Source organism: Archocentrus centrarchus, chromosome 8 (assembly GCF_007364275.1).
Source record: "Archocentrus centrarchus isolate MPI-CPG fArcCen1 chromosome 8, fArcCen1, whole genome shotgun sequence".
NCBI classification, from domain to species: Eukaryota; Metazoa; Chordata; class Actinopteri; order Cichliformes; family Cichlidae; genus Archocentrus; species Archocentrus centrarchus.
Genome location: NC_044353.1, coordinates 17547182 through 17570838, shown reverse-complemented (window position 1 = coordinate 17570838; position 23657 = coordinate 17547182). Strand labels below are relative to the sequence as shown.

The 23657-nt window shown below is 39.7% G+C and overlaps 2 protein-coding genes and 1 long non-coding RNA gene across 4 annotated transcripts; 2 read left to right on the top strand and 1 right to left on the bottom strand.

The window, feature by feature from the left end:
* Window positions 1-1497: 1497 nt before the first annotated feature.
* LOC115784542 (zona pellucida sperm-binding protein 3-like) lies at window positions 1498-4751 on the top strand. Its single transcript, XM_030735806.1, has 8 exons — window positions 1498-1939; window positions 2020-2135; window positions 2209-2309; window positions 3301-3478; window positions 3612-3726; window positions 3828-3913; window positions 4454-4518; window positions 4621-4751. The coding sequence occupies exons 1-8, from the start codon at window positions 1568-1570 to the stop codon at window positions 4683-4685; spliced, it is 1098 nt and encodes a 365-aa protein (XP_030591666.1). The 5' UTR covers window positions 1498-1567; the 3' UTR covers window positions 4686-4751.
* A 506-nt stretch (window positions 4752-5257) lies between these two features.
* On the top strand, window positions 5258-23589 carry LOC115783902 (sterile alpha motif domain-containing protein 9-like). Of its 2 annotated transcripts, XM_030734883.1 has the most exons (5): window positions 5271-5326; window positions 6912-7010; window positions 16123-16203; window positions 16295-16333; window positions 18102-23589. In XM_030734883.1, exons 4-5 carry the CDS (start codon window positions 16309-16311, stop codon window positions 22733-22735), a joined length of 4659 nt encoding a protein of 1552 aa, XP_030590743.1. In that variant the 5' UTR covers window positions 5271-5326; window positions 6912-7010; window positions 16123-16203; window positions 16295-16308; the 3' UTR covers window positions 22736-23589. The 2 variants fall into 2 exon arrangements, with proteins under 2 accessions (XP_030590742.1, XP_030590743.1); XM_030734882.1 differs by lacking the exon at window positions 6912-7010 and having other exon boundaries at window positions 5258-5326.
* LOC115783903 (uncharacterized) lies at window positions 17048-22328 on the bottom strand. Its single transcript, XR_004020258.1, has 3 exons — window positions 22151-22328; window positions 17351-17453; window positions 17048-17236 (listed from the first exon to the last, which is right to left on the bottom strand). It is a non-coding gene; the product is annotated as an uncharacterized LOC115783903 (long non-coding RNA).
* Window positions 23590-23657: the final 68 nt, after the last annotated feature.

Below are 23657 nucleotides of genomic sequence, written 5' to 3'. Positions count from 1 at the left end.
TTGTCAGCCCTTTGAGGAGTGCTGATTCAAAAATCAAAGTAAAAAAAATGCGTGTTCCCTTAAATTTTGAGTAGTTTGGCCATAAAACATCAACCGGGTGGGAACTATTTTGATTTTACATGGACTAATCCACTGGTCTCATTTTGTAAGACCTTTGTGTCCATTTCATTTTTAAAGTTTCCTCCCTGGTTCCAAACATTGGAGGAAACTAGAATCCTCATAGCAGTAGAATTTCATTTGAGAACTTATTTCTAGTGATGAGATGAAGCTTCATGAAGCATTGACCCTTTCCATTCAGTTGGTGAACCCATGGGCCATAGCTTCATGGTGCTTCATTTAGGCTAATGCGCCATCAAGTGGACAGTAAATGTAAAACAGGCATTGTGATGCTGATACATAAATTCTGAACTTATTAATATGGTGTCTGTCTTTATGATACAATGGTGGGGTCAAAAGGGAAAGTGGAAACAAATTGGGGAGAGGTTTGTGATGTGAATGTGATATATATATATATATATATATATATATATATATATATATATATATATATATATATATATATATATATATATATATATATATATATATATCACAATTTTTTATTTATTTTTTTACTTGTTTGTAACTCTGCTTATGTCACTAGGGACATTTTATTTATTCATTTTAATTTAAAAATAACAGGCTTTCCACAGCACTTTTTTTTTTTTTTTGGATGATTTCACCTGATTTAGAAAATAGCCTTTCACATGGTACTGAGAAAACAGCAAGTTTACACAAGGTGGGATGTACATTTTTCTTTCCTTCCCAATAATCTAGGGGGGTCTCCAGTCTTCCAATGTTTTGTTCTCCTAGGTACAATGTGACAGGTTGTCATATTTATCAATATTACACTGCTTATTATTAGTATTAATTTATTAGTATGTGCACATCTTATTAGGAGAGATCAGCTCAAAATGTTCCCTGACAGGGTAAAATTTCCACTTTCTAGCAGGTTCCATTGCCAAGGACTTTGTTCAGGAGTCTTTGTTCAGGACTGCATTAGGGTCTGTAAACACAGGTTTACCATGAAAACAAAACATGAATCTCAGAAAGCTATAAACATGGGCAGTAGTGTCAAAACTTTAACTCTGAGCTAAATATTTCCAGAAACAAGTGTTCTCGGGGATATTTGTTCACTAGTCGGCTATCATTATTGCGCACCATGTCTCAGTGCTTGTAACCTTACACGGCCAATCTTGTCTTTAAACTGTAAAAATGTCATTAAAGGATCAGATCACAATGTATCAATAATGGGCTTCAGTACTCTTATATTCCAAACTCCATACATAAGGATGAGGCACTGATTTAAATGCTGGATTTGCTCTCATACAATGCTTTGTTTGTGAGAGTCAGTGAGTATGATTCCAGCTTTTTCTCATTCTCAGCTAATAGGTAAGTGCTTCCAGCTGTCCTCTGCAGGTGATGTGATTGGTCTGAATCAATTTGAGCTCCCTCAGCTAGCGGGAGCATTGGCTGAAGTGTTTCAACCTTTGGCAAGCCTCAAGTCTGTCCTTGATGTTAGAGCACGATGGTGATAACAGGTCCTTTGGCCTCTCTGGCTCTGCTCATATCACTTGCATTTGGTGTTGCAGATGCCATTAGAACTTTGAAGGATGGACCCATGATTGATGCAGAAGGAAGGGAATACAAATCTGCTCCCCTGAGAACTGATGCAGACAACAGCTGGCCGAACTTCAATGATGGACCCACTGTCCGTGTGGAGTGCTCAGAGGTGTCCATGATCGTCACGGTAAAAGCCGACCTGTATAAAAATGGATATCTTGTGTCACCTGGAGAACTTTTTTTGGGAGAAGAGACCAGCTGGTGTGGAGCTGTTGCTTCTGGTGACAGCGAATACGTCATTGAAGCTGACCTGCAGGACTGTGGCACCAAACTGAGTGTGAGTTGCTGATACCTGTGGGTGTCATACTGATGGATTAATCTGAATCATGTTCATTATGTTTATATTATGACCTACAGATATCTGAGGACTCTATAATCTACTCAAACCAGCTGGTGTTCTCACCAGCTGTCACATACCGTGGCATCACAAGGATGGCCCATGCTGTAGTTCCTGTTTCCTGCTACTATAAAAGGTCACATTTATTCATTGTGTTGTCCAGAGAGGGGAAACCTGTTGTTTCATGATGTGTTAACTCTCTGAGACAGGCGACACACTGTGAGCAGTAACGCTCAGCAGCCGTCTCTGCTCTTCTTCCCTGCGACGTATTCACCGGGGAGCTCCGCTTTCTCTCTGAGGCTGATGAGCGGTATGTGACAAGTTTAACTGCTGGCTTTTTAGTTTTTTCTTGAACAGCATATACAAACCATGGAAAAGTTATAGACTCGGCACACTTGTGAGATGTTCAACCTTTATAGCAAACACTACTTTTAATAGCTGAACCTTCAGACTGCATTGTTGCACCTCCTCTGGAGGCACCTCCTCCTCTGCTGTCACAGTGGTGTGTTGGCCAAAAAAAAAAAAAAAATTAAGTTGACTACTACAAACTCATTGGTTGATCGGGTACAAACCACCACAAAAGACGACATGCCGTGGTTATAAGAGCTCCTGCTAAAGCTCAGGTGGGGGCCTGTGTTGAGGTATGGACTTCACCACCTAATTCAATAATCCTCAATAATTCAAACATTCTCCATCAATCACTGACAGCTCAGCTCGTCGCTGACCATTCTGTTGGACTTGCATCCAGATTGTTGATATTATTCCTGAAGAAAAGTTTTATCACTCTTTGCTCTGTGACAAGACACACCATCATCCTGAAAAATGACTTCATCAGAAAACCAACTTTATCAGTGGAATAACAAGTGTCCAGAATCTGTGTTTACACCTCTGCATTTACTGTTAAGGCAATGGCTGCCAGGTCCCCTGTTCCTTCACAGCATATGCACCCCTGACTCATGAATGTGCTGTGAAATGTAATTGTCATCTTCAGGCAATTGTATTTGTTTTATTGGACTGGTAGCAGATGAAAGCCCCAGCATCATCTGTTTGATCTGTGCAGAATCCTCACAAAGCATCATTTCAACTAAACAGCTGGTCAATGATTGCTTTTCTTTAGCCTTTAGTGTTGGCTTTTCATTTGACTTGTCTGTAAATCCTATTTCTTGCAGTTCTGTCACAGAATTGGTATTTTGAATTTTTGGATGTGTGCCCCACCAAATCACACAAACTGGATGGATATCTGTGTTTGGGGACTGTCACTCTTTCCAGGGGTTGTAGTGATGGATTTTGTCTAAATGTAGATGACTGGACAAGGGAGCTGTCCTCAAGATACTTCTATCTTGGTGACCTCCTGCACCTCGAGGCATCTTACCATGGTCCTGATTCAGGACAGAGGAGACTCTTCATCAATAGTTGTGTTGCCACACTGACACCTGATGCCACTTCAGTCCCCAGATACTACTTCATTGAGAACCATGGGTAAGAGCAGCTCAGCATATAGTACAGATTATTTTATTTACTTTGACCATTGTGTGGTCTTGATCACTACAAACAAGATTTGCAACTGACCCAGTTGCCTTTGCAGCTTAAAACAATTCATCTATTTTAACAGGTGTCTCACTGATTCAAGAGAGGGATCAAACTCGCTGTTCCAACCTAGAAACAGGGCTGATTCACTTCAGCTACAGCTCGACACTTTCCTGCTTCAAGAGGATTCAAGGAACTCAGTGAGTCACCTAAATCACATCATTAATTTTTTTAAATAAATGAACAAATGGCTCTCTTGCATAATGGATTTTGTTTTTTTTGTTTTGTTTTTTTTGGAAAGATTTATATAACTTGCCAACTGGAAGCTACACCTGCAATATGGAGGAGCAGCCCCATAAACAAGGCCTGCAACTACATATACCCAAGGTAGCCTGTCAGTTTTACTCAGTAAGGTTCCTAATGCAGTGAAGTGATACTGAAACATCTGCTTGGCAGCCATAATAAGAGCTGTCTGAATACGCTGAATGCTAAGTGAAGGTGCCTCAAAGCTTAATACGTTTCCTGGAAGGGAGGTGATACCATCCTACTAAGCTCCAAATAAACATTGCACAACAGTGGTCAAAGTGAAATTAAGGCTTATTGCAACTTAGTTTGGTCAAGGAAAAGTGATTTAAGGAAAAGGTAATGGGTTCAATTTCTTTAACTAGTGGACATAACCTAGGAGTTTCTCGGGACCCGCCCACTTCAGTCCAACTAAAATAACTGGGAACAAATGTAAAGGTCAAATTTATCTTTTTAAAACTATAATTTATGAAGTCTAACGTGTGTGTGTGTGTGTGTGTGTGTGTGTGTGTTTTTTTTTTTTTTTTTTTTTTTTTTTTTTTTTTTCTCTCCTCCCCTCCTCTTCCCCCTGCATTATATTGAAAGCTAAATGCCTGCCCGTGACTGTCTATATTCTGTCTTTAGGTGGAAAAATGTGGATGGGAATGATGGCGTTTGTCAGTGTTGTGACACTACCTGCACACCCTCAGGTAAGTAAGCTCTAGAGCTGTAACTTCAAAGCCTGGAGGTGTTCCACAGCTTATAGTTGGATGCGGTTTCAATCTTTACATGCTAATGAATCATTTTGACAGTTTCAGATCCCGTGCTTGGCGACACTGTAGTTCTGGGACCGATGATGATTTTCACCAATAAATGATAAATTCCTGGACAACTGTCAACAAACCTTCACTACTTTATTACCTGGCATGATGTAGTGTTAAAGGAGGACATGACAGATTTGGATGTACTTAATAAAACTATTATCTAAAGTGTTTTGATTTGACTGAAAATCCTAATCTGCACAATGTTGTACGGTTTTGCAACTGCTACTTGGGATCAGGCAGACTTGTTGAGAGTTTATTGGTAAAGTAGCTTTGATGGTGAAGGTAATTTTAAACAAATTCAAATAGCCTCAAATCGTCTTTCAGACAGGCCTTCACTGAAAACGTGAATCTCCACTTTGGATGACCATCCGTGTATGCTGCATTTACCCAAAGGAACCAGTAAACTGGAAAAGTTAAAACTGCCTCACCCCATTATACACCACATAAAACTACAAATGTGCGTACTTTATTTTTTATTTTTTAAACTGTATTCTCTCGACAGAGTTGAAAGTCTAAGTTTCAATTTCTTGCTTAGTTTCTATTACTGCACTGTCGATTTTAGTGACGTCTAGCCGCAGCCTGTGTAGACACACCCACAATCACAAACACAGGAGGCTCTTAAGCAGTCCGTTGTACAGTACAAACCCACAACTGCGTCAAGTCTAGGACGTGTTTGAGTCCACTGATATACTAGGTAAGTGCAATATAAGCTTTAAGTAGCCATAAGACTTTATTTATTTTAAAGAGTAAGACGTTTCATTCTGTAAATGTAATCGTCATACACTGGGGGGGAATAGAAACTTAGGTCTCCCCCGCGGTTTAGTTAACTCATGAGTTTAACCCTGAGATGAGCGGAAACTGTTTTGCGTTTTTTTTTTTTTTTTTCCCAGAAAAAATGCTTTTAAACTCAGTCACCGGGGTAAGGAACTCTAAACTTAAACTGCGTAACATGATGCATGAACAAAGAAACCGATGAGTCATGGGGAAACGCGCTCAGACGGATGGATGGGTTTGGCAGACCAGTGTATTTTTAGTGAATTATTAATAGGGTTAGTGCTAAGATGTCTCCCTAAACGCATGGAAGTTATAACAGTGGAGTGAGACAGGAAATAGGGGGAAGATACAGGGAAGACACGCGGGCAAACTGGCGACGGGCCAACTCCCGCCGCCCGCACCGCAACGCGGCATAGGTATGTGGTCGCTAGTGATGGGTCGGTCGCGAACGATACGGCTCTAAGAGCCGCCTCTTGGAAGTGAACGATGGGAGCCGGTGTTGTGTCAAAAAGTGATCGTCTGCCAGAAAGTGTTTTTTTTTTTTTTTTTTTTTTTTTTTTGCTATGTGCTTTTATGTGTAATGTCTTTGCTTATATTGGTGAATAGAGTGTAGTCAATAGGATTTATTAAGGGCTTAGATATAAAATGAAGAAATGACCTGTTCCAAGTATGTTTATGATTCTGCATTATTGCACGTACATTATAATAAATCCAGTCCTCTTTGGTCACTTAAAATATCTTTATAGAGTGTAATGTCATATTTGTTCTGATTTCTGCTACCCTCTTGGTCAGATATCTCTTTAAAATCTGGCCAATCACAGTTTTTACCCTGATAAATAAAGAATATATAAAAGTTGCTGCCAAAAACTGATTGCAGCTTCTACCTTGTGACAGAAACATTGTTTCTTACTCAAAATGACTTGATATCATTCACGAGAGATATGTTTGACATATTTTTCACAGATTATAGGTCAGCAAGTCATTTACAACAGTTTAAATATGGGCAATCATTTTCTGGCAATCACTTTTTGGCAGACGATCGCTTTTTGGCGCAACACCGGCTCCTGATAGTGAGCCGTTTTGTTTTTTTGTGTGTGTGTGTGTGTAAGCTGCACGTGATTGGTAGCATACGATCGTCTACACTGAACGGGAGGGGAGGGGGCACAGGCACACTGCCAGTGAGTAAACAAACACCAGAGAGGGCGGGGCTCCTGCAAAATTGGCTGGGAGACAGGAAAGAGCTAAAGGAAGTTACGCTTTACATAGAGGCTACAAGCCGAAAGGTGAGGAAAATGAGTGACGGAAAACGTAGTAAAGACTGGACACATTTCAACCTTATACCTCCAAACGTGTGGAAGCAGACTTGGCGTAATTCAAAAGTGCCGGCGTTTGCGGACTTCCGGCAACAAATACCGTAATACCACTACATGACTGTGAAGTGCAATTTCTGAGCTTTCAGGAACTGTTTGGTTTTTTGTTTTTTTTTTTGTTTTTTTTTTCTATAGTACGAATGGTCGAGGAGTTTGGGTAAAAAGCCAGCTGATCAAGTTCCTTTGACCAGATGACTCTGCGGTGATCTTAATCAGCTTTTCGCAGCTAGTAAGGTCAGGAAACCCGCAATTCAGCAGCGATTGCCTGGAGTTAATCTGATTAGAGTGTAGATTGCAAATTTAAAATTTAATATTGAGCAGGCTCCACAAACAACCTGCACAGGCATATACGAATTGTTCATCCCTCAGTTCAAGTAGAAGAACAAAAACAGGGTAGGTCATCAGGCAGGAGAGACAGGATCAACTCCTCAAAGGTCCTTGTTTTTTCTGATTTCCAATCTTTTGTTTTATAATTTGTATTTGGAGCACTCTATTATATGTTGAGTACATAAAGAAACATTTGATATAACCCTAATGCATGTTTTTACATTAGCAATTCATTTTAAACTTTTTTTTAAATTAAAATCTGAGGAGCCACTTGGGAGCTGAAAGAGCCGGCTCTCTGAAAAGAGCTGGAATTCCCATCACAATACTGCTTTCACTATACTGTATGAATAATCTCCATCTCATAACATTTAGTTGGTGAGGACTGCCAGAGTCTGGCTGGCTCAGAGGCTGCTTCTTACACACCTTGCAGTTGTATTTTATGCTAAAATATTATTAGTACTAATTTTGAAAGAGGAATTCTTTTGTTTTTTTGTTTTTTTAATAAGTTTTAATTTTGTTCTACTTTAAATTAAAAAGTTAATGCAAACCAACCCATTTGTGGTATATTTTATTCACTAACCCAATGAGAATCGATAAGAGAATCGACAAGGAAACGAATTGATAAGGGATATTGATAATGGAATTCTTATCAATTCCCATCCCTATTTATAATACTGTAAATATGGTCATTAATTCACAGTATTTGTGTGAACCTGAATCCTGAAGAAAAAAATAACACAAATATGAATCTAGATGGTTCGGACAAATGTTGGTGGATGGCTTAGTGTTGCCCGATTGGGCCAGATTCTACATTATTTTTTTAGTTGGTGGTTATACTTTTAACTTACCTAATATTACAGTTTGTTTTTTGTTTGTTTATAGTAATATTTCAGTTTCTTCCATGTTTTTTTTTTAAATAAAATTTTAAAAGAAATTCTGATTGTGCCTTTGGTGGTGGTGGGGGGACCTTCTGTTAAAACCTGCCTGTCAGACCATGGCAGAAAGCAGACAGAGGGCGCTCATTACCCCCCAAGTGGAGTAGTGCAGTAGGCGCTGCTGCGGCAATCGCTATGGGGGGGGGTGCTCGCTCAGGGTGCCAAACAGGCTAGGACCGCCACTGTTCATAGCACCCTCAGTAAAATGCTTAGCCCCCCCTTAGCACCTGCAGAAAAATATTTCTGGAGCCGCCACTGGGAGTTTACCCCAGAAAACAGTCAAATAGCTAATAAATGTCAGTCGGGCTATGTAATTTGAGCATCCAGTCCAGTAGGTGGCGGTAATGCACCTCTAAGCTGGTTTGCCAACCGCCAGTAAAACCACTAAAAGAAGAGGCAATCATTTTTCTGGCAAATACCGGAAATGGCTTTTTGGCAGATGATCACTTTTTGGCACAAGACCGGCAATACCCGAGGGATCCAAACCACTGCACCATTGTGTGGTTTGCAGCGATATGGCCTTCGGTCTGGCGGATCAGTTCAAAGGCCTGATTGCTCCTCTGAAAAGGAAAGCCTCAAATCAGAAGTGCCTGACTCCGTGGTATAATTCGCAAACGCACAGCTTAAAGCAGATAACCCGTAAGCTAGAGAGGGAATGGCGTCTCACTAAATTAGAAGATGCTCATTTAGCCTGGAAAAAGAGTTTGTTGCTCTATAAAAAAGCCCTCCGTAAAGCTAGGACATCTTACTACTCATCATTAATTGAAGAAAATAAGAACAACTGCAGGTTTCTTTTCAGCACTGTAGCCAGGCTGACAAAGAGTCAGAGCTCTGTAGAGCCGAGTATTCCTTTCACTGTGACTAGTAGTGACTTCATGGATTTCTTTACAAATAAAATTTTAGACATTAGAGAAAAAATTATTCATAACCGTCTCAAAGATTATTCTTCATGTTCGGCTGCTTTCAGCACTGCTGGTATTTGTTTAGACTCTTTTGCTCCAGTTGATCTTTCAGAGTTAACTTCAATAGTTACTTCCTCCAAACCAGCAACATGTTTATTAGATCCCATTCCTACTAGACTGTTCAAAGAAGTCTTTCCAATTATTGATGCTTCTATCTTAAAAATGATCAATCTGTCTTTATTAGTTGGCTATATACCACAGGCCTTCAAGGTGGCTGTAATTAAACCTCTACTTAAAAAGCCATCACTTGACCCAGCTGTCTTAGCTAATTATAGGCCAATCTCCAACCTTCCTTTTCTCTCAAAGATTCTTGAAAGAGTAGTTGTAAAACAGCTAACTGATCATCTGCAGAGGAACGGTTTATTTGAAGAGTTTCCATCAGGTTTCAGAATTCATCACAGTACAGAAACAGCATTAGTGAAGGTTACAAATGATCTTCGTACAGCCTCTGACAGTGGACTCATCTCTGTTCTTGTCCTGTTGGACCTCAGTGCAGCTTTTGATACTGTTGACCATAACATTTTATTACAGAGATTAGAGCATGCCATATTAAAGGTACTGCGCTGCAGTGGTTTGAATCATATTTATCTAATAGACTCCAGTTTGTTCATGTAAATGGGGAGTCTTCTTCACACACAAAGGTCAGTTATGGAGTTCCACAGGGTTCTGTGCTAGGACCAATTCTATTTACATTATACATGCTTCCCTTAGGCAGTATTATTAGAAAGCATTGCATCAATTTTCATTGTTATGCAGATGATACTCAGCTTTACCTATCAATGAAGCCAGATAATGCACATCAATTAGTTAAACTGCAGGAATGTCTTAAAGACTTTAAGGCCTGGATGACCTCTAATTTCCTGCTTCTAAATTCAGATAAAAATGAAATTCTTGTACTCGGCCCCACAAATCTTAGAAACATGGTATCTAACCAGATACTTACTCTGGATGGCATTACTTTGGCCTCCAGTAACACTGTGAGAAATCTTGGAGTCATTTTTGACCAGGATATGTCCTTCAATGCACATATTAAACAAATATGTAGGACTGATTTTTTGCATTTGCGCAATATTTCTAAAATTAGAAACATTCTTTCTCAGAGTGATGCTGAAAAGCTAATCCATGCATTTATTACTTCTAGGGTGGACTATTGTAATTCGTTATTATCAGGCTGTCCTAAAAGCTCCCTGAAAAGCCTTTAGCTGATCCAAAATGCTGCAGCTAGAGTACTGACAGGGACTAGAAAGAGAGAGCATATTTCTCCCATATTGGCTTCTCTTCATTCTTCATTCTCTTCCCACAATAGACTGTTTCTTTTCATTCACCTTATTAACTTTGTTTATACTCCACTCTGCATTTAATTATTAATTGTTATTAATCTCTGGCTCTCTTTTCTCTCCCCTCAGCCCAACCGGTTGCGGTAGATGACTGCCCCTCCCTGAGCCGGGTTCTGCTGGAGGTTTCTTCCTGTTAAAAGGGAGTTTTCCTTCCCACTTTCGCCAAGTGCTTGCTCATAGGGGGTCGTTTTTGACTGTTGGGTTTTCTTTGTGTTATTGTAGGGTCTTTACCCGCAATACAAAGTGCCTTGAGGCGACTGTTTGTTGTGATTTGGCGCTATATAAATAAAATTGAATTGAATTGTATGTACAAAAGTCATCAATGTCACCGGAAAAGGTCGATAAATTTGTTGCTAGTCGCTTTTTGGGAAAAAAGTTGCCAGCGGGGTTTGAAAAGCCGCTAAATCTAGCGACAAAGCTGCTAAGTTGGCAACACTGCCATGCTGTCGCTTCCTGCATGATTTACGGGTCAAGTGGTGAGGGAGAGAGGCAGGGTAGTGTGAAGTTGTGCAGAGACAAATTGGGAGAAGAGAAAGGTGGACTGGTGGATCTACAAGTAAGATTGTAACGCCAGAGCCAGCCCAAGCCTTGAAGGGGCCCTAAGCAAAATTTGATTTTTGGCCCCCCCTCATACCCCTTCATTGTCCCCTGAGCCTAACCATTATTAATGCTGCAAGGCTGAAGTTGAATATTAATTTTTTGGGATGCATCGCTGTTTCAGTCTCAGCCCATTGAAAAACAATGTATTTCAATATGATAAACATTGTAAAACTATGTCCATGACATTGAGGAGAGTAGATATGGCATGACTGATAGTTGTCCCAATCTACAGGCCATAGGCTTTTTAGGAAATATGTGATTTAGGGTGTTTGACCTGCTTTTGGACATGTTGGACATGCTCTTTTCACCCAAAAGATGTGTATTTTTGCATAACTGTGCAAGTGCACCTAATTACAGGCTAGTAAATAAGCCATTTGTAATTATATAAATAATAATTATTCAGCATACAGAATTGCTGAGCATCAATGGAATAATATCAAAAACAAGTGGTCAGCAATTGGGCCCAGTATTGTACATGTTATTGCGCTGCTATACCACAAAATGGTGTGGTGGCAGTACCCCAAGAGCACAAATGAGGCATGAAAGTGAGGTCCACTAGTCTATCCATGCAATGTGACCACAGTGTGAAAACAACAAAACGCTGTCACCACATGAACAGTGATTAAACCAGTCGGATTAAAGATTCAAGATACCACTACAGCTCACAAATGCAGTTATGTCTGAACATGCATGCATGAATAAAACCAACATATGCAAAGCTAGCATGTCCTGTCCACTGTACCTTGTAAATAATGAGCAACCCTGACATATAAGAGTCATGATTCTGCGGTGTCGCATGCAGGATAAGGACCGAAACACAGGCCTCAGGAGGGAAAGCATGAACTCAGTAATACACAACTTTGTTTCTGGATGCACATCAGGTACAAGGAAACCAGAAAGCGCACCTGGAGCTAATACGTCAACAACTAGGAATACTCAAGGAACCAGTAAACACACTACCTGAGCGAGACGATGTGAAAAGGAACAGGAGGACACAGATGATACACACACACACACACACACACAAGGTGATCAGGGAGTTAGGACACACCAGGGAGCACAACTGAGCAAGACAAGGGGAGTAAAACTGAATACAATACAAAGAACTGCCAAAGTAAAACATGAAGTAGACATGGAAACAAATGCTGACTTCACACAACACAGGGAAGCAGACACACAGAGGGAATACAACACCTACACTAGAGGAACAAGATCATAAATAGACACAAGAAGAGTCCTTAAACAACAGCACAAGGAACAGAGACCAGGACTAAATCCGCTTAACAGAAGAACAAACCAGAAGCAATAAAACACCAAACCAAGCTGGGAACACAGGAAGCCTTAGAACTGAAACAGGATTAAATAGAAAGTGAACAACAGCCAAGAACAGAACTCAGATAATTAAGAAGCCTAAAACTATTTTAAAAAATGACACCAACCAAGAATTACCAGAATAAGACAAAAAAATCAAAACTGCAAAAACAAACTGTAACCTGAAACAATACAAAAATCAAAGTCCTAAAATTAAAAACGCTGGGTCATAAGCCCAGGATGAGGACAATAAGAGCCAAGCAAAATGTATATTAACTATATACACACTGAGGACGCTGACGCAGGCTGACAGGTAGTTTTTGACAGAGACACAGCGAGATGACAAATACCATACTTAACCAGCTAGCGATAGCTAAGTACGTTTGGAGCTGGTTACAAACTAAACTCGTAATTGCTTATAAAAATATACCTTTGTCTTTTTCTTCCTCTAATCTTCTCCTTTCCCTCCTCTCTGCCTGAGAGGGACAGCTCCTTTCTGTCACATTTCTGTTTCGTATCTTCATCCAAAAATGACCGAAACTGACGGACCATCAGGTCACCTGGAGCGCTGCCGATGCATATGCCTGCCCAAACTACCTGAATTCATGCTGACACGCAGTCAGTCAGCAACTCATTAAATTAGTGTTGTTACAATTGTACAAATATGAAGAGGTGGAATAGTTTCTTCTTTCATTTAGGACACTGGGATGTTAAAAAAGAACAAAGTTTCATCACAAATGTAGGTGAGCTTGGGGGCCCCCTGGTGGTCAGCGGGCCCTATGCAGCTGCATATGTGGCCTATACCTCGGGCCGGCATTGTGTAACGCGACTTAGACTATATCGATATAAACTATATTGTCTCATCTTATATCGTGTATGAAAATATATCTATTTCTTAAAAACTTGATATATCGCCCATTCCTAACTCTGCGTTATTTTATCTACATTATAATCAATCCAGTCCTTTTTGGCTACTCTTTAGAGAACTGTAATGTTATCTTTGTTGCAATTTCTTCAGCCCTCTTGGCAGATCTCTCAGGAAAAAAGACATTTTAAATTTCAATGATAATTTTTACCCTTATTAATAAAGAATATATGAAAGTCACTTTGCCAAAAACTGATTGCAGTTTCTACCATGTGACAGAAATGTTCTTTATGACTCAAAATGAATTGATATCATTCATAAGAGACAATATTTGAGATATGCTTGACATTTTATAGGTGCCGAAGTCATTTACAACAATATAAATACCAGCAATAATTGTTTTGGTGCAAATACAGGAAATCACTTTTTGGCACAAGACCAGCTATTCAGATGCCAAATCGCTCCACTGCCACTGTGTACAGTGTGGCGGCGTGTACATTTTGAGTACAGACACACAGCGTGAGCTTTTATTTTATGAATATATATGATATAGATGAATAGGTATGTGTCCTCCATCACTGTGGTTGTTTATGAGCTGTTTATGTGTTTGTGGCGATCAGTGATGGCATGGTTATCTTGAAAAAGTAATCCGATTACTGATTACTCCTTTAAAAAGTACCTTAGTTACTTTACTGATTACTTAATTTTGAAAGTAACTAAGTTAGATTACAAGTTACTTTATTAGTTACATTCAACAGCTGCTGGTGTTGTGCCATAAAGTGATTCCAGTGTTTCTATGTGCTTTTATGTGTAATGTCTTTGCTTATATTGGTAAAAAGAGTGCAGTCAACATGATTTATGAAGGGCTTATATATAAAATGAAGAAATACCCTGTTTTTCAAGAATCTGTAGGAGTCTGTGTTATTGTACCTACATGATAATCAATCCAGATTTTTTTGGCCACTTAAAATATCTTTATAGAACTGTGATGTTATATTTGTTGTGATTTCTGCAGCCTTCTTAGACAGATATCTGTTTAAAAAGACATTTTTAATGTCAATGACAGTTTTTACCTTGATAAAAAAATCAAATATATAAAAGTCACTTTCCCAAAAACGTATTGCAGCTTCTACCATATGACAAAAATGTTCTTTTAATAAACCGGCGAAACGCTTAAGAACGGGCCCCCGTTCCCACCGCGTTTCTGTGAACTGCTCCTTTACGTATGAGTGTGGGCGGGTCCTCGTCTGGACATGAAAGCTGAAATGCACAAACGTGGGAGAACACGCTCCCCTTTCTTGTGCTGCAAATACGTTTTACGGTCCAAATCAAACTACTGCAGCATCTGTGTGCAGCACAGAGGGAAACACAGACAGCGATTAGAGCAAGACGACAAGTAAATGGTAAATGGACTAGCTCTTATATAGCGCTTTTCTACTCAGTCAGAGCACTCAAAGCACTTATACAACATGTTTACATTTACCCATGCACTCACATTCATACAAGCACTTCCATGTTTATACTAAGCTAAGTGCTTTTAATTAAGTAGCATTCACACACATTCATACTCCGACAGGATGGTCGGAGAGCAACTTGGGGTTAAGTATCTTGCCCAAGGATACATTGGCATGTAGCCTGGAGTAGCCAGGAATCGAACCGCTGACCTTCCGATCAGTAGGTGACCTGCTCTACCTACTGAGCTACAGCCACCCCAAGTACGCACTTTGTGTCCTTTTATCTGTGATATGAACTGATACAAAGCAGTAAGTTCAGCCTTAGAGCCCAACCTAATTCACAGCCGTGAAAATCGCTTCGCTTTTCTCCTGTAATACACATGTAATATGGTAGAAAACTTGATGTTGAGATGGCAGAGTCACGCCCTTCTGCCGCTTTCGTCACGCGTTCTTGGTTTGAGACCAGCTAGTTTGCGGGGCCGGAGTTGAACCCGTTTTTCAGCCGAGCACCGAGTGCTTTCGCTGTGGAAAACCCGCCTAACGGTTCAAATTAAGGCACCGGCACCGGAACCCTGTTGGTGGGAAAGAGGCCTCTGAGTCCCATTTCCCTATAGCAGTGCTTCTCAATTATTTTCTGTTACGCCCCCCCAGGAAGCTGCGACTATAAATAGTCACGGCGGAGCCTGCTCTACGCTGTGAGTAGGCAAAAAAAAAAAAAAAAAAACGTACACCATAAAGCTATTACTTACTGAGCACACTGACAATGAGAGCACCACTGCCACCTACTATAGTGGATGTGCAATTACACTTAATTCTAGTACGGCAAAAAAAAAAAAAACAAAACATGTTCCCTGGGATCAGACGTGTATTTAAGAAGCACTGCCCTATAGCAAGGTTGGACTGAAATATAAGGGTACAGGCAAGTGTATGTGCAGTCAGTGCTGACTATACCATTTCTGTGCATGAATACTGTCTCTCCAGCTTGTGAATGTCTGTGATGGAATTTGCATTTCCATTAACTGATGTTTCATGGGCCTTACTACTCAGGTCTCAGCACCGCTATTTGCTGCTGATCCAGGATTTTTTTTTTTTTTTTTTTTCTTTTCGGGGGGTGGACTCAAGGAAAAAAAAATCCTCAGCACTACCATTGGTTAAATTAACATTTTGAACAGACTAATTGTGCTCCAACATTCAGACTATGGACATCATTTAGTTCTTTAACACAGCTTAAGTTGGCTTGTTCAAATGAATGACCTCATCTGAGTATTCGTTTGCGTTTACATTGGATTCAAGGCCATGTGTACTAAAGGAATGAGAATTGTACACATCTGAAGGAACTATAGTTGGTTCAATACATTAACTGATACTGTTCTATTTTGAGAATAATTTATACTTTTACTCTTTACACTTGTATCAAATCATAAATACCTGATGACAGCCACATAACCTGGCACATAGTGTTATTTCAGGCCAAGTAAACTGACTTCAGACTTAAATAAACCAAACTACATTCTGAATACGTCATTTTTAAACATGTTATTTAAATAATTGATAGGGTGCTGACTCCATCACCAACAGAGATACCAAAGGAGGGATGATCAACTAAACTAGTGCTCCATAGTCTGTGCTGCATGTGGTAAGTGTGATCTTCTACTGCACCTGTACAATTCAATTTATTACAAAATACAACATAATAAACATTGAACTTTATGCTTTTCTGTTCTTAGAAATTATCATAAAAATGGACAGCAGCTCCTCAGAAATGGGTGAGTATGAAATGTTGGATATCACAAGACCACATTAGAAACAAAGGCCTGCTATAGGGAGAAATTACAGTAAAATAGAATAAAGATCCTTCATACAGTCATGTTCCAATCTATAACCATAGAAGAATAAGAAATACTTTAATTTCCCAAATATGAAATGACTAATCTAATAAAGATCAGTTTAATGCAAATTAATTTACTGCTGCTTGGTACTAATCTGATAATGCAGGAAGTAATAGCATGCAAGTAATAAAGTAATAACCGAGAAATAACTGTCTTAACAATGAATATATACCTGATTAATACTGAATTAATAGTAAATTTCTTGGCGATAATGTACCGATGACCAGATTACTATAATGTTTGGATTACAGTTGGCATTGACATTAATGCATTAACCAGCTGATAATTAACATAACTTGTCAAAATCTGTAATATTAAGCTTAAATGCTGTTTATGTTCCAGTGTCTTTTATTTAAAGGTTATAATGTAAAATGTACATATAATGTAAATTTTTACTACTGTAATTTCTTCCCTTGAGAAACGTGAGACAGTGTTTCAGTGCAAGTCATGAATCAAGACAAAAAAAAAAGAAAGCATTTGAAATATTATCTTTGACCTGAAAACCAATAATAGAGGAAGAGGTCTGTAAATGTAGTGATAATTTATTAATTACAAATTATTTACTGTACAAAGACACCACTAGGAATGAGACCTTGATTAAATTAGTTTAACTTTTCTGGGCTGGAATAAATGAGGTGTGGCTGCATTGTGTTTGAGCTCCATCATGGCCACAGGAGCTGATCACAATCACTGAAGATGATGCTCGCAATTCCACTAGAAGCATAGAACAGCTCTGGGTCTTTTTGTTATGGAAGCTTCAAACGATGTTGATGGAGACGGCTGAATTCAAAGACCCCACAGATCAAAGTGAATAAATGTGGCAGCACACTAGTCCATTTTGACTAAATTTCATTGCAGCAATTCAAAATGGTACGCAGTAGTTTGTATGCATACCTGATGACATTGGGACATGATCCTAATGAGATGGCGAATGGTGTCCTGTGGGATCTCCCCCCAGATCTGGATCACTGAGCTCCTGGACAGTCTGAGTTGCAACCTGGTGGCATCAAATGAACCAAAACATAATGTCCCAGAGGTGTTGGATTTAGGTCAGGCAACCGTGGGGGCTAGACAATGGTATTAATTCCTTCATCCTCCAAGAACTGCCTGCCCTGTCCAGCTCTCCTAGAGTAACTGCCTGTCTCCTGTAATCTCCTCCACACTCTTGAGACTGTACTGAGAGACACAGCAAACCTTCTGGCAATGGCACTTATTGACATGCAACCCTGGAGGAGTTGTACTACCTGTGCAATCTCTGTAGGGTCTAGGTATCACCTCATGCTACCAGTAGTGACACTGACCCTACCAAAATTTAAAACTAGTCAGTGGCCTTCACCTGTAAAACTACTCCTGTTTTGGGGGGTTGTCTCACTGTTGCCCCTCTAGTGCATCTGTTGTTAATTTCATTAACACCAAAGTAGCTGAAACTGATTAACAACCCCCTCTTCTACTTACCTGACCAGATCAATATCCCAGAAGTTGAACTAGCATAGTGAGCATGTACACAACTTAAGTTTAATAAGTACAGTACCAGTCAAAAGTTTGGACGTATGTAAATACAGTACCAGTCAAAAGTACTGGTACTGTATTTACAGCCCCCCCACCCCCCGCTCAACTGACACTAGATTTTAAAATTTTGTTTCAGATTGGTGTGAGCTGTCGTATGGCAGCTGGGCAGAATCTCATGTGAGCTCCTGGCTGAGATCCATTGGAATCAAAGAAATGTACATAATAAAAATGATGGAGGAGGAAGTGACAGGACCAGTTCTCACAACTCTACACCGGGATTTCCTCAGCAATACAATTGGAATGAAAAGTGGCCAAATTGAACATCTACTGAAGAAACGGGATGAGCTTTTAATAGCAGAACAGCAGAAATTAAAAAAGAAAAGTGATTTGTCTGGTAAGAGCAGAGATGGCAAAAAAGAAACTGCTACAATTGTAGGACAAGAACCAAAGCGTTCAACACAAGAACTATGCGATGGAGCAAAGCATGAAACTAATCCCACAGAAAGCAGTGATAACATATCCTCTACAGAAGTGGTTTTCTGTGACTATCGGAAATTTGCGCAGGATGAAAAGAACTTCAGGTATGTGAAACACAACGTGCTTCCTCCTGAGACAGGGACTGGAAACATGATTGTTCCATGTCATGAATATAAGTCGCTTGAGATTGCACACAAACTAGATTCAAAAAGGCTACAAGTAAAAGTAGCCAGTGAAGTGTTAAGATTTGCATGTGCATGCATGAATATGAGAGCAAATGGGACGATTCACTTTGGCGTTATGGATAAAGTCAAAGGCAATCACAAGCATGGGGAAATCATAGGGATACCTGTAAATAATCAAGAAGACTTTGTGGATGCATTGGACTACATTGAAAGATGCTTCAAAGGGTCAACTCAACAAAGTGATGCCAGAAGTTGCATAAGGAACCCCCGATTCATCGAGGTGCTTGACAGGGAAAGTACTGAGAAGACATGGGTCATTGAATACGATGTTGTCCCAAAAGCAAGCATTGTAAAAGATAAACTCTATTATGTTGGTGTCCCAAAATTCTTTGAGAAGGACAACAAAGTCAAATGTGAAGAGAAAATTCCCTATTCCAGAGTTGGAGCAAACACACCACGTATACCTGAAGATGATCTTGTTCCTTTCATTCAAGGACTGAGAGAAAAAGACCAACAGAGAGAGGAGGCAGAGTCTTCAAGCAATGAAACAGGTGTGGACTTTGGAGAGGATCAAAAGAGGAAACTCACCATCCTCTTAACATGTGGGAAAAAACACATGGACAACTCTCTGTTTTACATTGTTGTGACAAACAAATTTCAACCTGCACATCTTGACAGCATATGCTTCTTAGTTCACATGAATTTATTCTGTGTGTTTGATTTTGACCCAGATTCAAAGACATCTGGTCTTTGTGGACGATACAAGGAACAGAAGGCGGTAAACCTTCACTTCCTTGATGACTATGCAAATGACAATAGGTTGGAAAGGGCTGACATTAAAAAGTCTTTGGACCTTTGTGAGAGAACAAGTTGGATTTTTTGCAATGGAAGACATGACTTCCCAGGTGGAGCACAACCATGTGATGAGAAAACTTGGATAAAGACACAAAAAAGAAAACTGAAAAAAGCAGTGTCGCTCATCTGCAATGACATCCTTCCCGGACGTTCATTTGTTGTCCTCTTCCTGCTCATGTCTGATGTTGAAAACCCACTTGTTGAAACTTTCCATGAATTCTACGCAGAAATGAGTGGACACGAATTTTTGGCAGTTGTATCAGAGTCAAAGGAAAACTACAAGAAGTGGTCAAGTCTTGCCCAGGTGTCTTGCCCCATTCCTGATCTCAAAGAAATCAGCATTGTTGAAATGCCACTGAGTCATGTGGATGCCACAGTTCAAAGCATTCAACTGCTGAAGAATCAGTCCACAAGGACATTACCAGTATTAAATGGAGGTTTGTGCTTTATAAAGTCTGTTGAAGAGGCTATGCTAGATTCTTTGGAAATTGTCAGCGTTGATCAGTGTGATGATACAAAACTAGACATCATGAGTGAGGAGGAAATCCAACAAACTGAGAGCTACTTCTATCGAGGTGGAAAGATAAACTGGATCAACTTCTGTCTTGCTGACAAACATAAGTGTGGGGTGATCATAGAGAGGGATGCTTACAAAGAAGCAAATACCATTCTTGACAATATAGTGCATCGTACCAAAGCCATACGCCCCATAGAGAGTGTGAACATATACCATCATCCTGGTAGTGGTGGAAGTACAGTGGCACGACAGATCCTCTGGAGGTGGAGGAATAAAGTCCGATGTGCAGTTGTTAAGCAGGGTAAGGAAATCACAACTGTGTGTGAACATGCAGTGAAACTGAGGGAACATGATGAAAACAACAAAAATAGCTGTCTCCCAGTGCTGCTCCTACTAGAGGACCACAATCCAGATTACATCAATGACCTCAGAGGCCATCTTGGAAATGTCATTGCAACCAAAAAGATAATTCCCTCTGTGCTGTGTTTTATCCTGATCATCTGCAACAGGTCAAATGATCCAGAAAGTATGTGCAGAGCATCAATATCCCAAACAGTAGCGGTCACACACAAGCTGTCTAATGAAGAGAAGCCTTTGTTCTCAAAAAAGCTGGAGCAACTCAAACTGAAGTTTGAACCAGACTTCATCCTCACGTTTGTTCTGATGACTGAAGGGTACGAGCGAAGCTACATTAAAGACTTTGTAAAAAATCTTATAGATAAAATTGATCATTCATCATCCATCACTCGCCTCATCAGATTTGTGGCTCTCTTAAATTGCTATGTAAAAGAGTCTTACATATCTGTGTCACACTGTGAAGCATCGCTCGGTATTGCAACATACATGGACAGAACTCGGTACCATGCCTTTGTGGATCATCTAAGTGAAGAAGCCAGGCTCATTTTCATCCACCTTAACCAAAGTTCAACACACATCCCATCAATTCGAATTATTCATTCACTGGTGGCAGAAGAAATTCTGAGTCAGCTCTCTGCCAATTTGCCTCAGAGTGATATTGCCATGAATCTCATCGATGACACAGTGCTGATCAATCACAGGTTTGACAGAGATGAGTTTCTGAAGTTCATCAGAGCTCTTTTCATTAGACGCAACAAGAAGAGCAGAGGAGATCCTAAAGACACAACTTTTTCACCCCTCATCGAGCATGTCTGCACTGCTGAAAAAGTTGGTGTTCAGAAGGCTGTTGATCTTATGAAAGCTGCTTACATAGCTTTGGGAAAAGATGCATATGTGGCACAACAGCTTGCCCGGCTACTCTATACAAATTTGAGATTTGAAGAAGCCCTTAAATGGGCAGAGGAAGCAAAATATCTTGCACCACAAGATACATTTATCCTTGACACACTTGGACAAGTGTACAAATGGTGGTTTTACCACTTGTATGATACCCTTGAAGAAAAAGAACCATCCCCTGAAAGCTGCACTGAAATCATAAGTACTGCACTCAAAGGAATTTCTGCCTTTCGGGCCTCTGAAAAAACACCTAAAAAAGAGGCTGTCAACCTTAACAATTCATACTATGGGGAGGTAGATGTTGGCTGCAGGCTTCTAAAATTCCTATCTGGAGTAAATGTTTTTTCAAACACTACAGGAAAATCAGAGCTGATGCAGTACCTGCTAAGAGACTACATACCAGCAGAGGTCAAAACACCCTGGCAGAGGTTTCATCAGCAGTTGAAAGGGTTGCAGAAGAGCTTGAGCCAAGCACTTGAGTGCATTTCTGAGGAGCTCAGCTACTTTCAAACTGACATTAGTGAAGAGGATGAAGAGCTTGATGCAAGGGATCGAGAGCAAGTACACAATCCCAGAGAGTGGCTGACAAGAAAGAGTGCTGTATATGCTGAATTCTTTTGTGTTACACTGGATGAGAGTGACCAAACAGCTGAAAGCAGCAGCACTGACGTCGCTGGTCCAGTTGAAAAGCTTTCTCCATTCCAAAGACAGATGAGGACCTACAAGCTTGGTGGAGGAAATGTTACATCCATCCTCTCATTACTTTATGACAAGAAACCAGAAAGGGCAGGGAAAAAACTTGAGACAATCTTTAGCCTGTACCCAGACAACCTGATGTGGAATGACCTTGACCCAACAGAACTCACAAACTTCATCTTTTGCCAGATAGCACTCAACTGTATTCGGCCTGGGTCCTCCAAGCTTCTCTCTCTTCAGAAGCTACAGGAACTCAGCAAGAGATTCATCACAAAAGGGAAACACATGTCATCAGCAAGTGCTCTCTTCCTTCTCTCCCTTCTGTTCTGGCCTGAGACAAGCGAAGACATCAGTTCTGACGGTGCTCAGATCCTTTCCTCAGCCATCGATGCCCTTCAGAAACTCTGTGAGCAAAAGACACAACATAGGTCTCAGAGGAAAAGCAGGATCGTGACCCACTTCTTTCTGGCAAAGGCAAAAGGTCTTAACAAGATTGTCCACAGAAGTGCTATCGAAAAGGAGATTAAAGGCACTCTAAGTGAAAGAAAACTAAAATGGCTCGGAGGAGAAGTATGGAAAACCAAACAAGTTGTGCAACTTCTCAAACGGGTTGAAGGGTGGACAGAAAATGAGAAGTTGTTTGTGAAATGTGGCAGCAGAGGCAGCAAGATCAAAGTAGTTCCTCGGTATAGTGCCTCCCTGCCACATGGAAATGAAAAGGTCAACTTCTATTTGGGTTTCTCATTTGATGGAGTGGTTGCATGTGACATCCAAGTAATGGACTAATGTTAAGTCTGCAATAAGCTTATGGATCAATCTAGTTAACATAATTTTTAGCCATAAAGGGCTACACAGATCTTTATTCATTTGCTGATTTGATGAGTTCTTTTATTCTGGGTTTGTTCTTGTTTCAGTTCAAAATGCCAAAGAAAATGATTTTGCCTGTATTATTGATCTAATTATGACAACTCTAATACATATACACAATGTTGCATTATTGTAACTACTTATTGTGATGGATGGATATAAAGAGATTTATCTATTCATCCTCAAAACAGTCGATCATTGTTCTAATAGTAGTTCAGATCTGTTATTGCATGATTCACACGTTTGTATTCACTTGCTTGTACTGAATGTTTGTTTTTCTTATATTGTTACATGTTGCTTTTGTAACTTCTGCTGTCCTCTTGGTGAGGTGTCTCTTGAAAGAGATTTTAATTTTAATGTGACTTTTACCTGGCAAAAAGAATTTTTTTCAAAAAAGTAGTTCCAAAAAGTCAAGAGTGGAAAAAAATGCTGTCAATCACTTAATGAACCCATTTTTTAAACAAACTATTTACCTTTGGAATAGTGTTGAACACTGACTTTTGCTATTAGTGTACTTTTTTAAAATGATCTGAGACTGGCAATTTGTCTAAAAAAAAAATGTGCCTCATTTCTGTCAAAGAAAAAGCATTTTCTTGAAAGACTGCAAATGTGTTTTGAGATAATTTTAATGTGGGACAATACAGTTGAGCAGAATACCTTTCATGTTAAACTTGGTGCATTTCACACAAGAATGAACTTGCTGATATTTGATGATAGTGCTTTCCTAAATGTATTGTTTTTTATTCATTTTGTGTTTGAATCATGAAATCTAGAAATGCTATTTACATTTATAATAAAGCTATTTAGTGAAAATCTGTATTCAACCTTAAGTGAAGAAAAA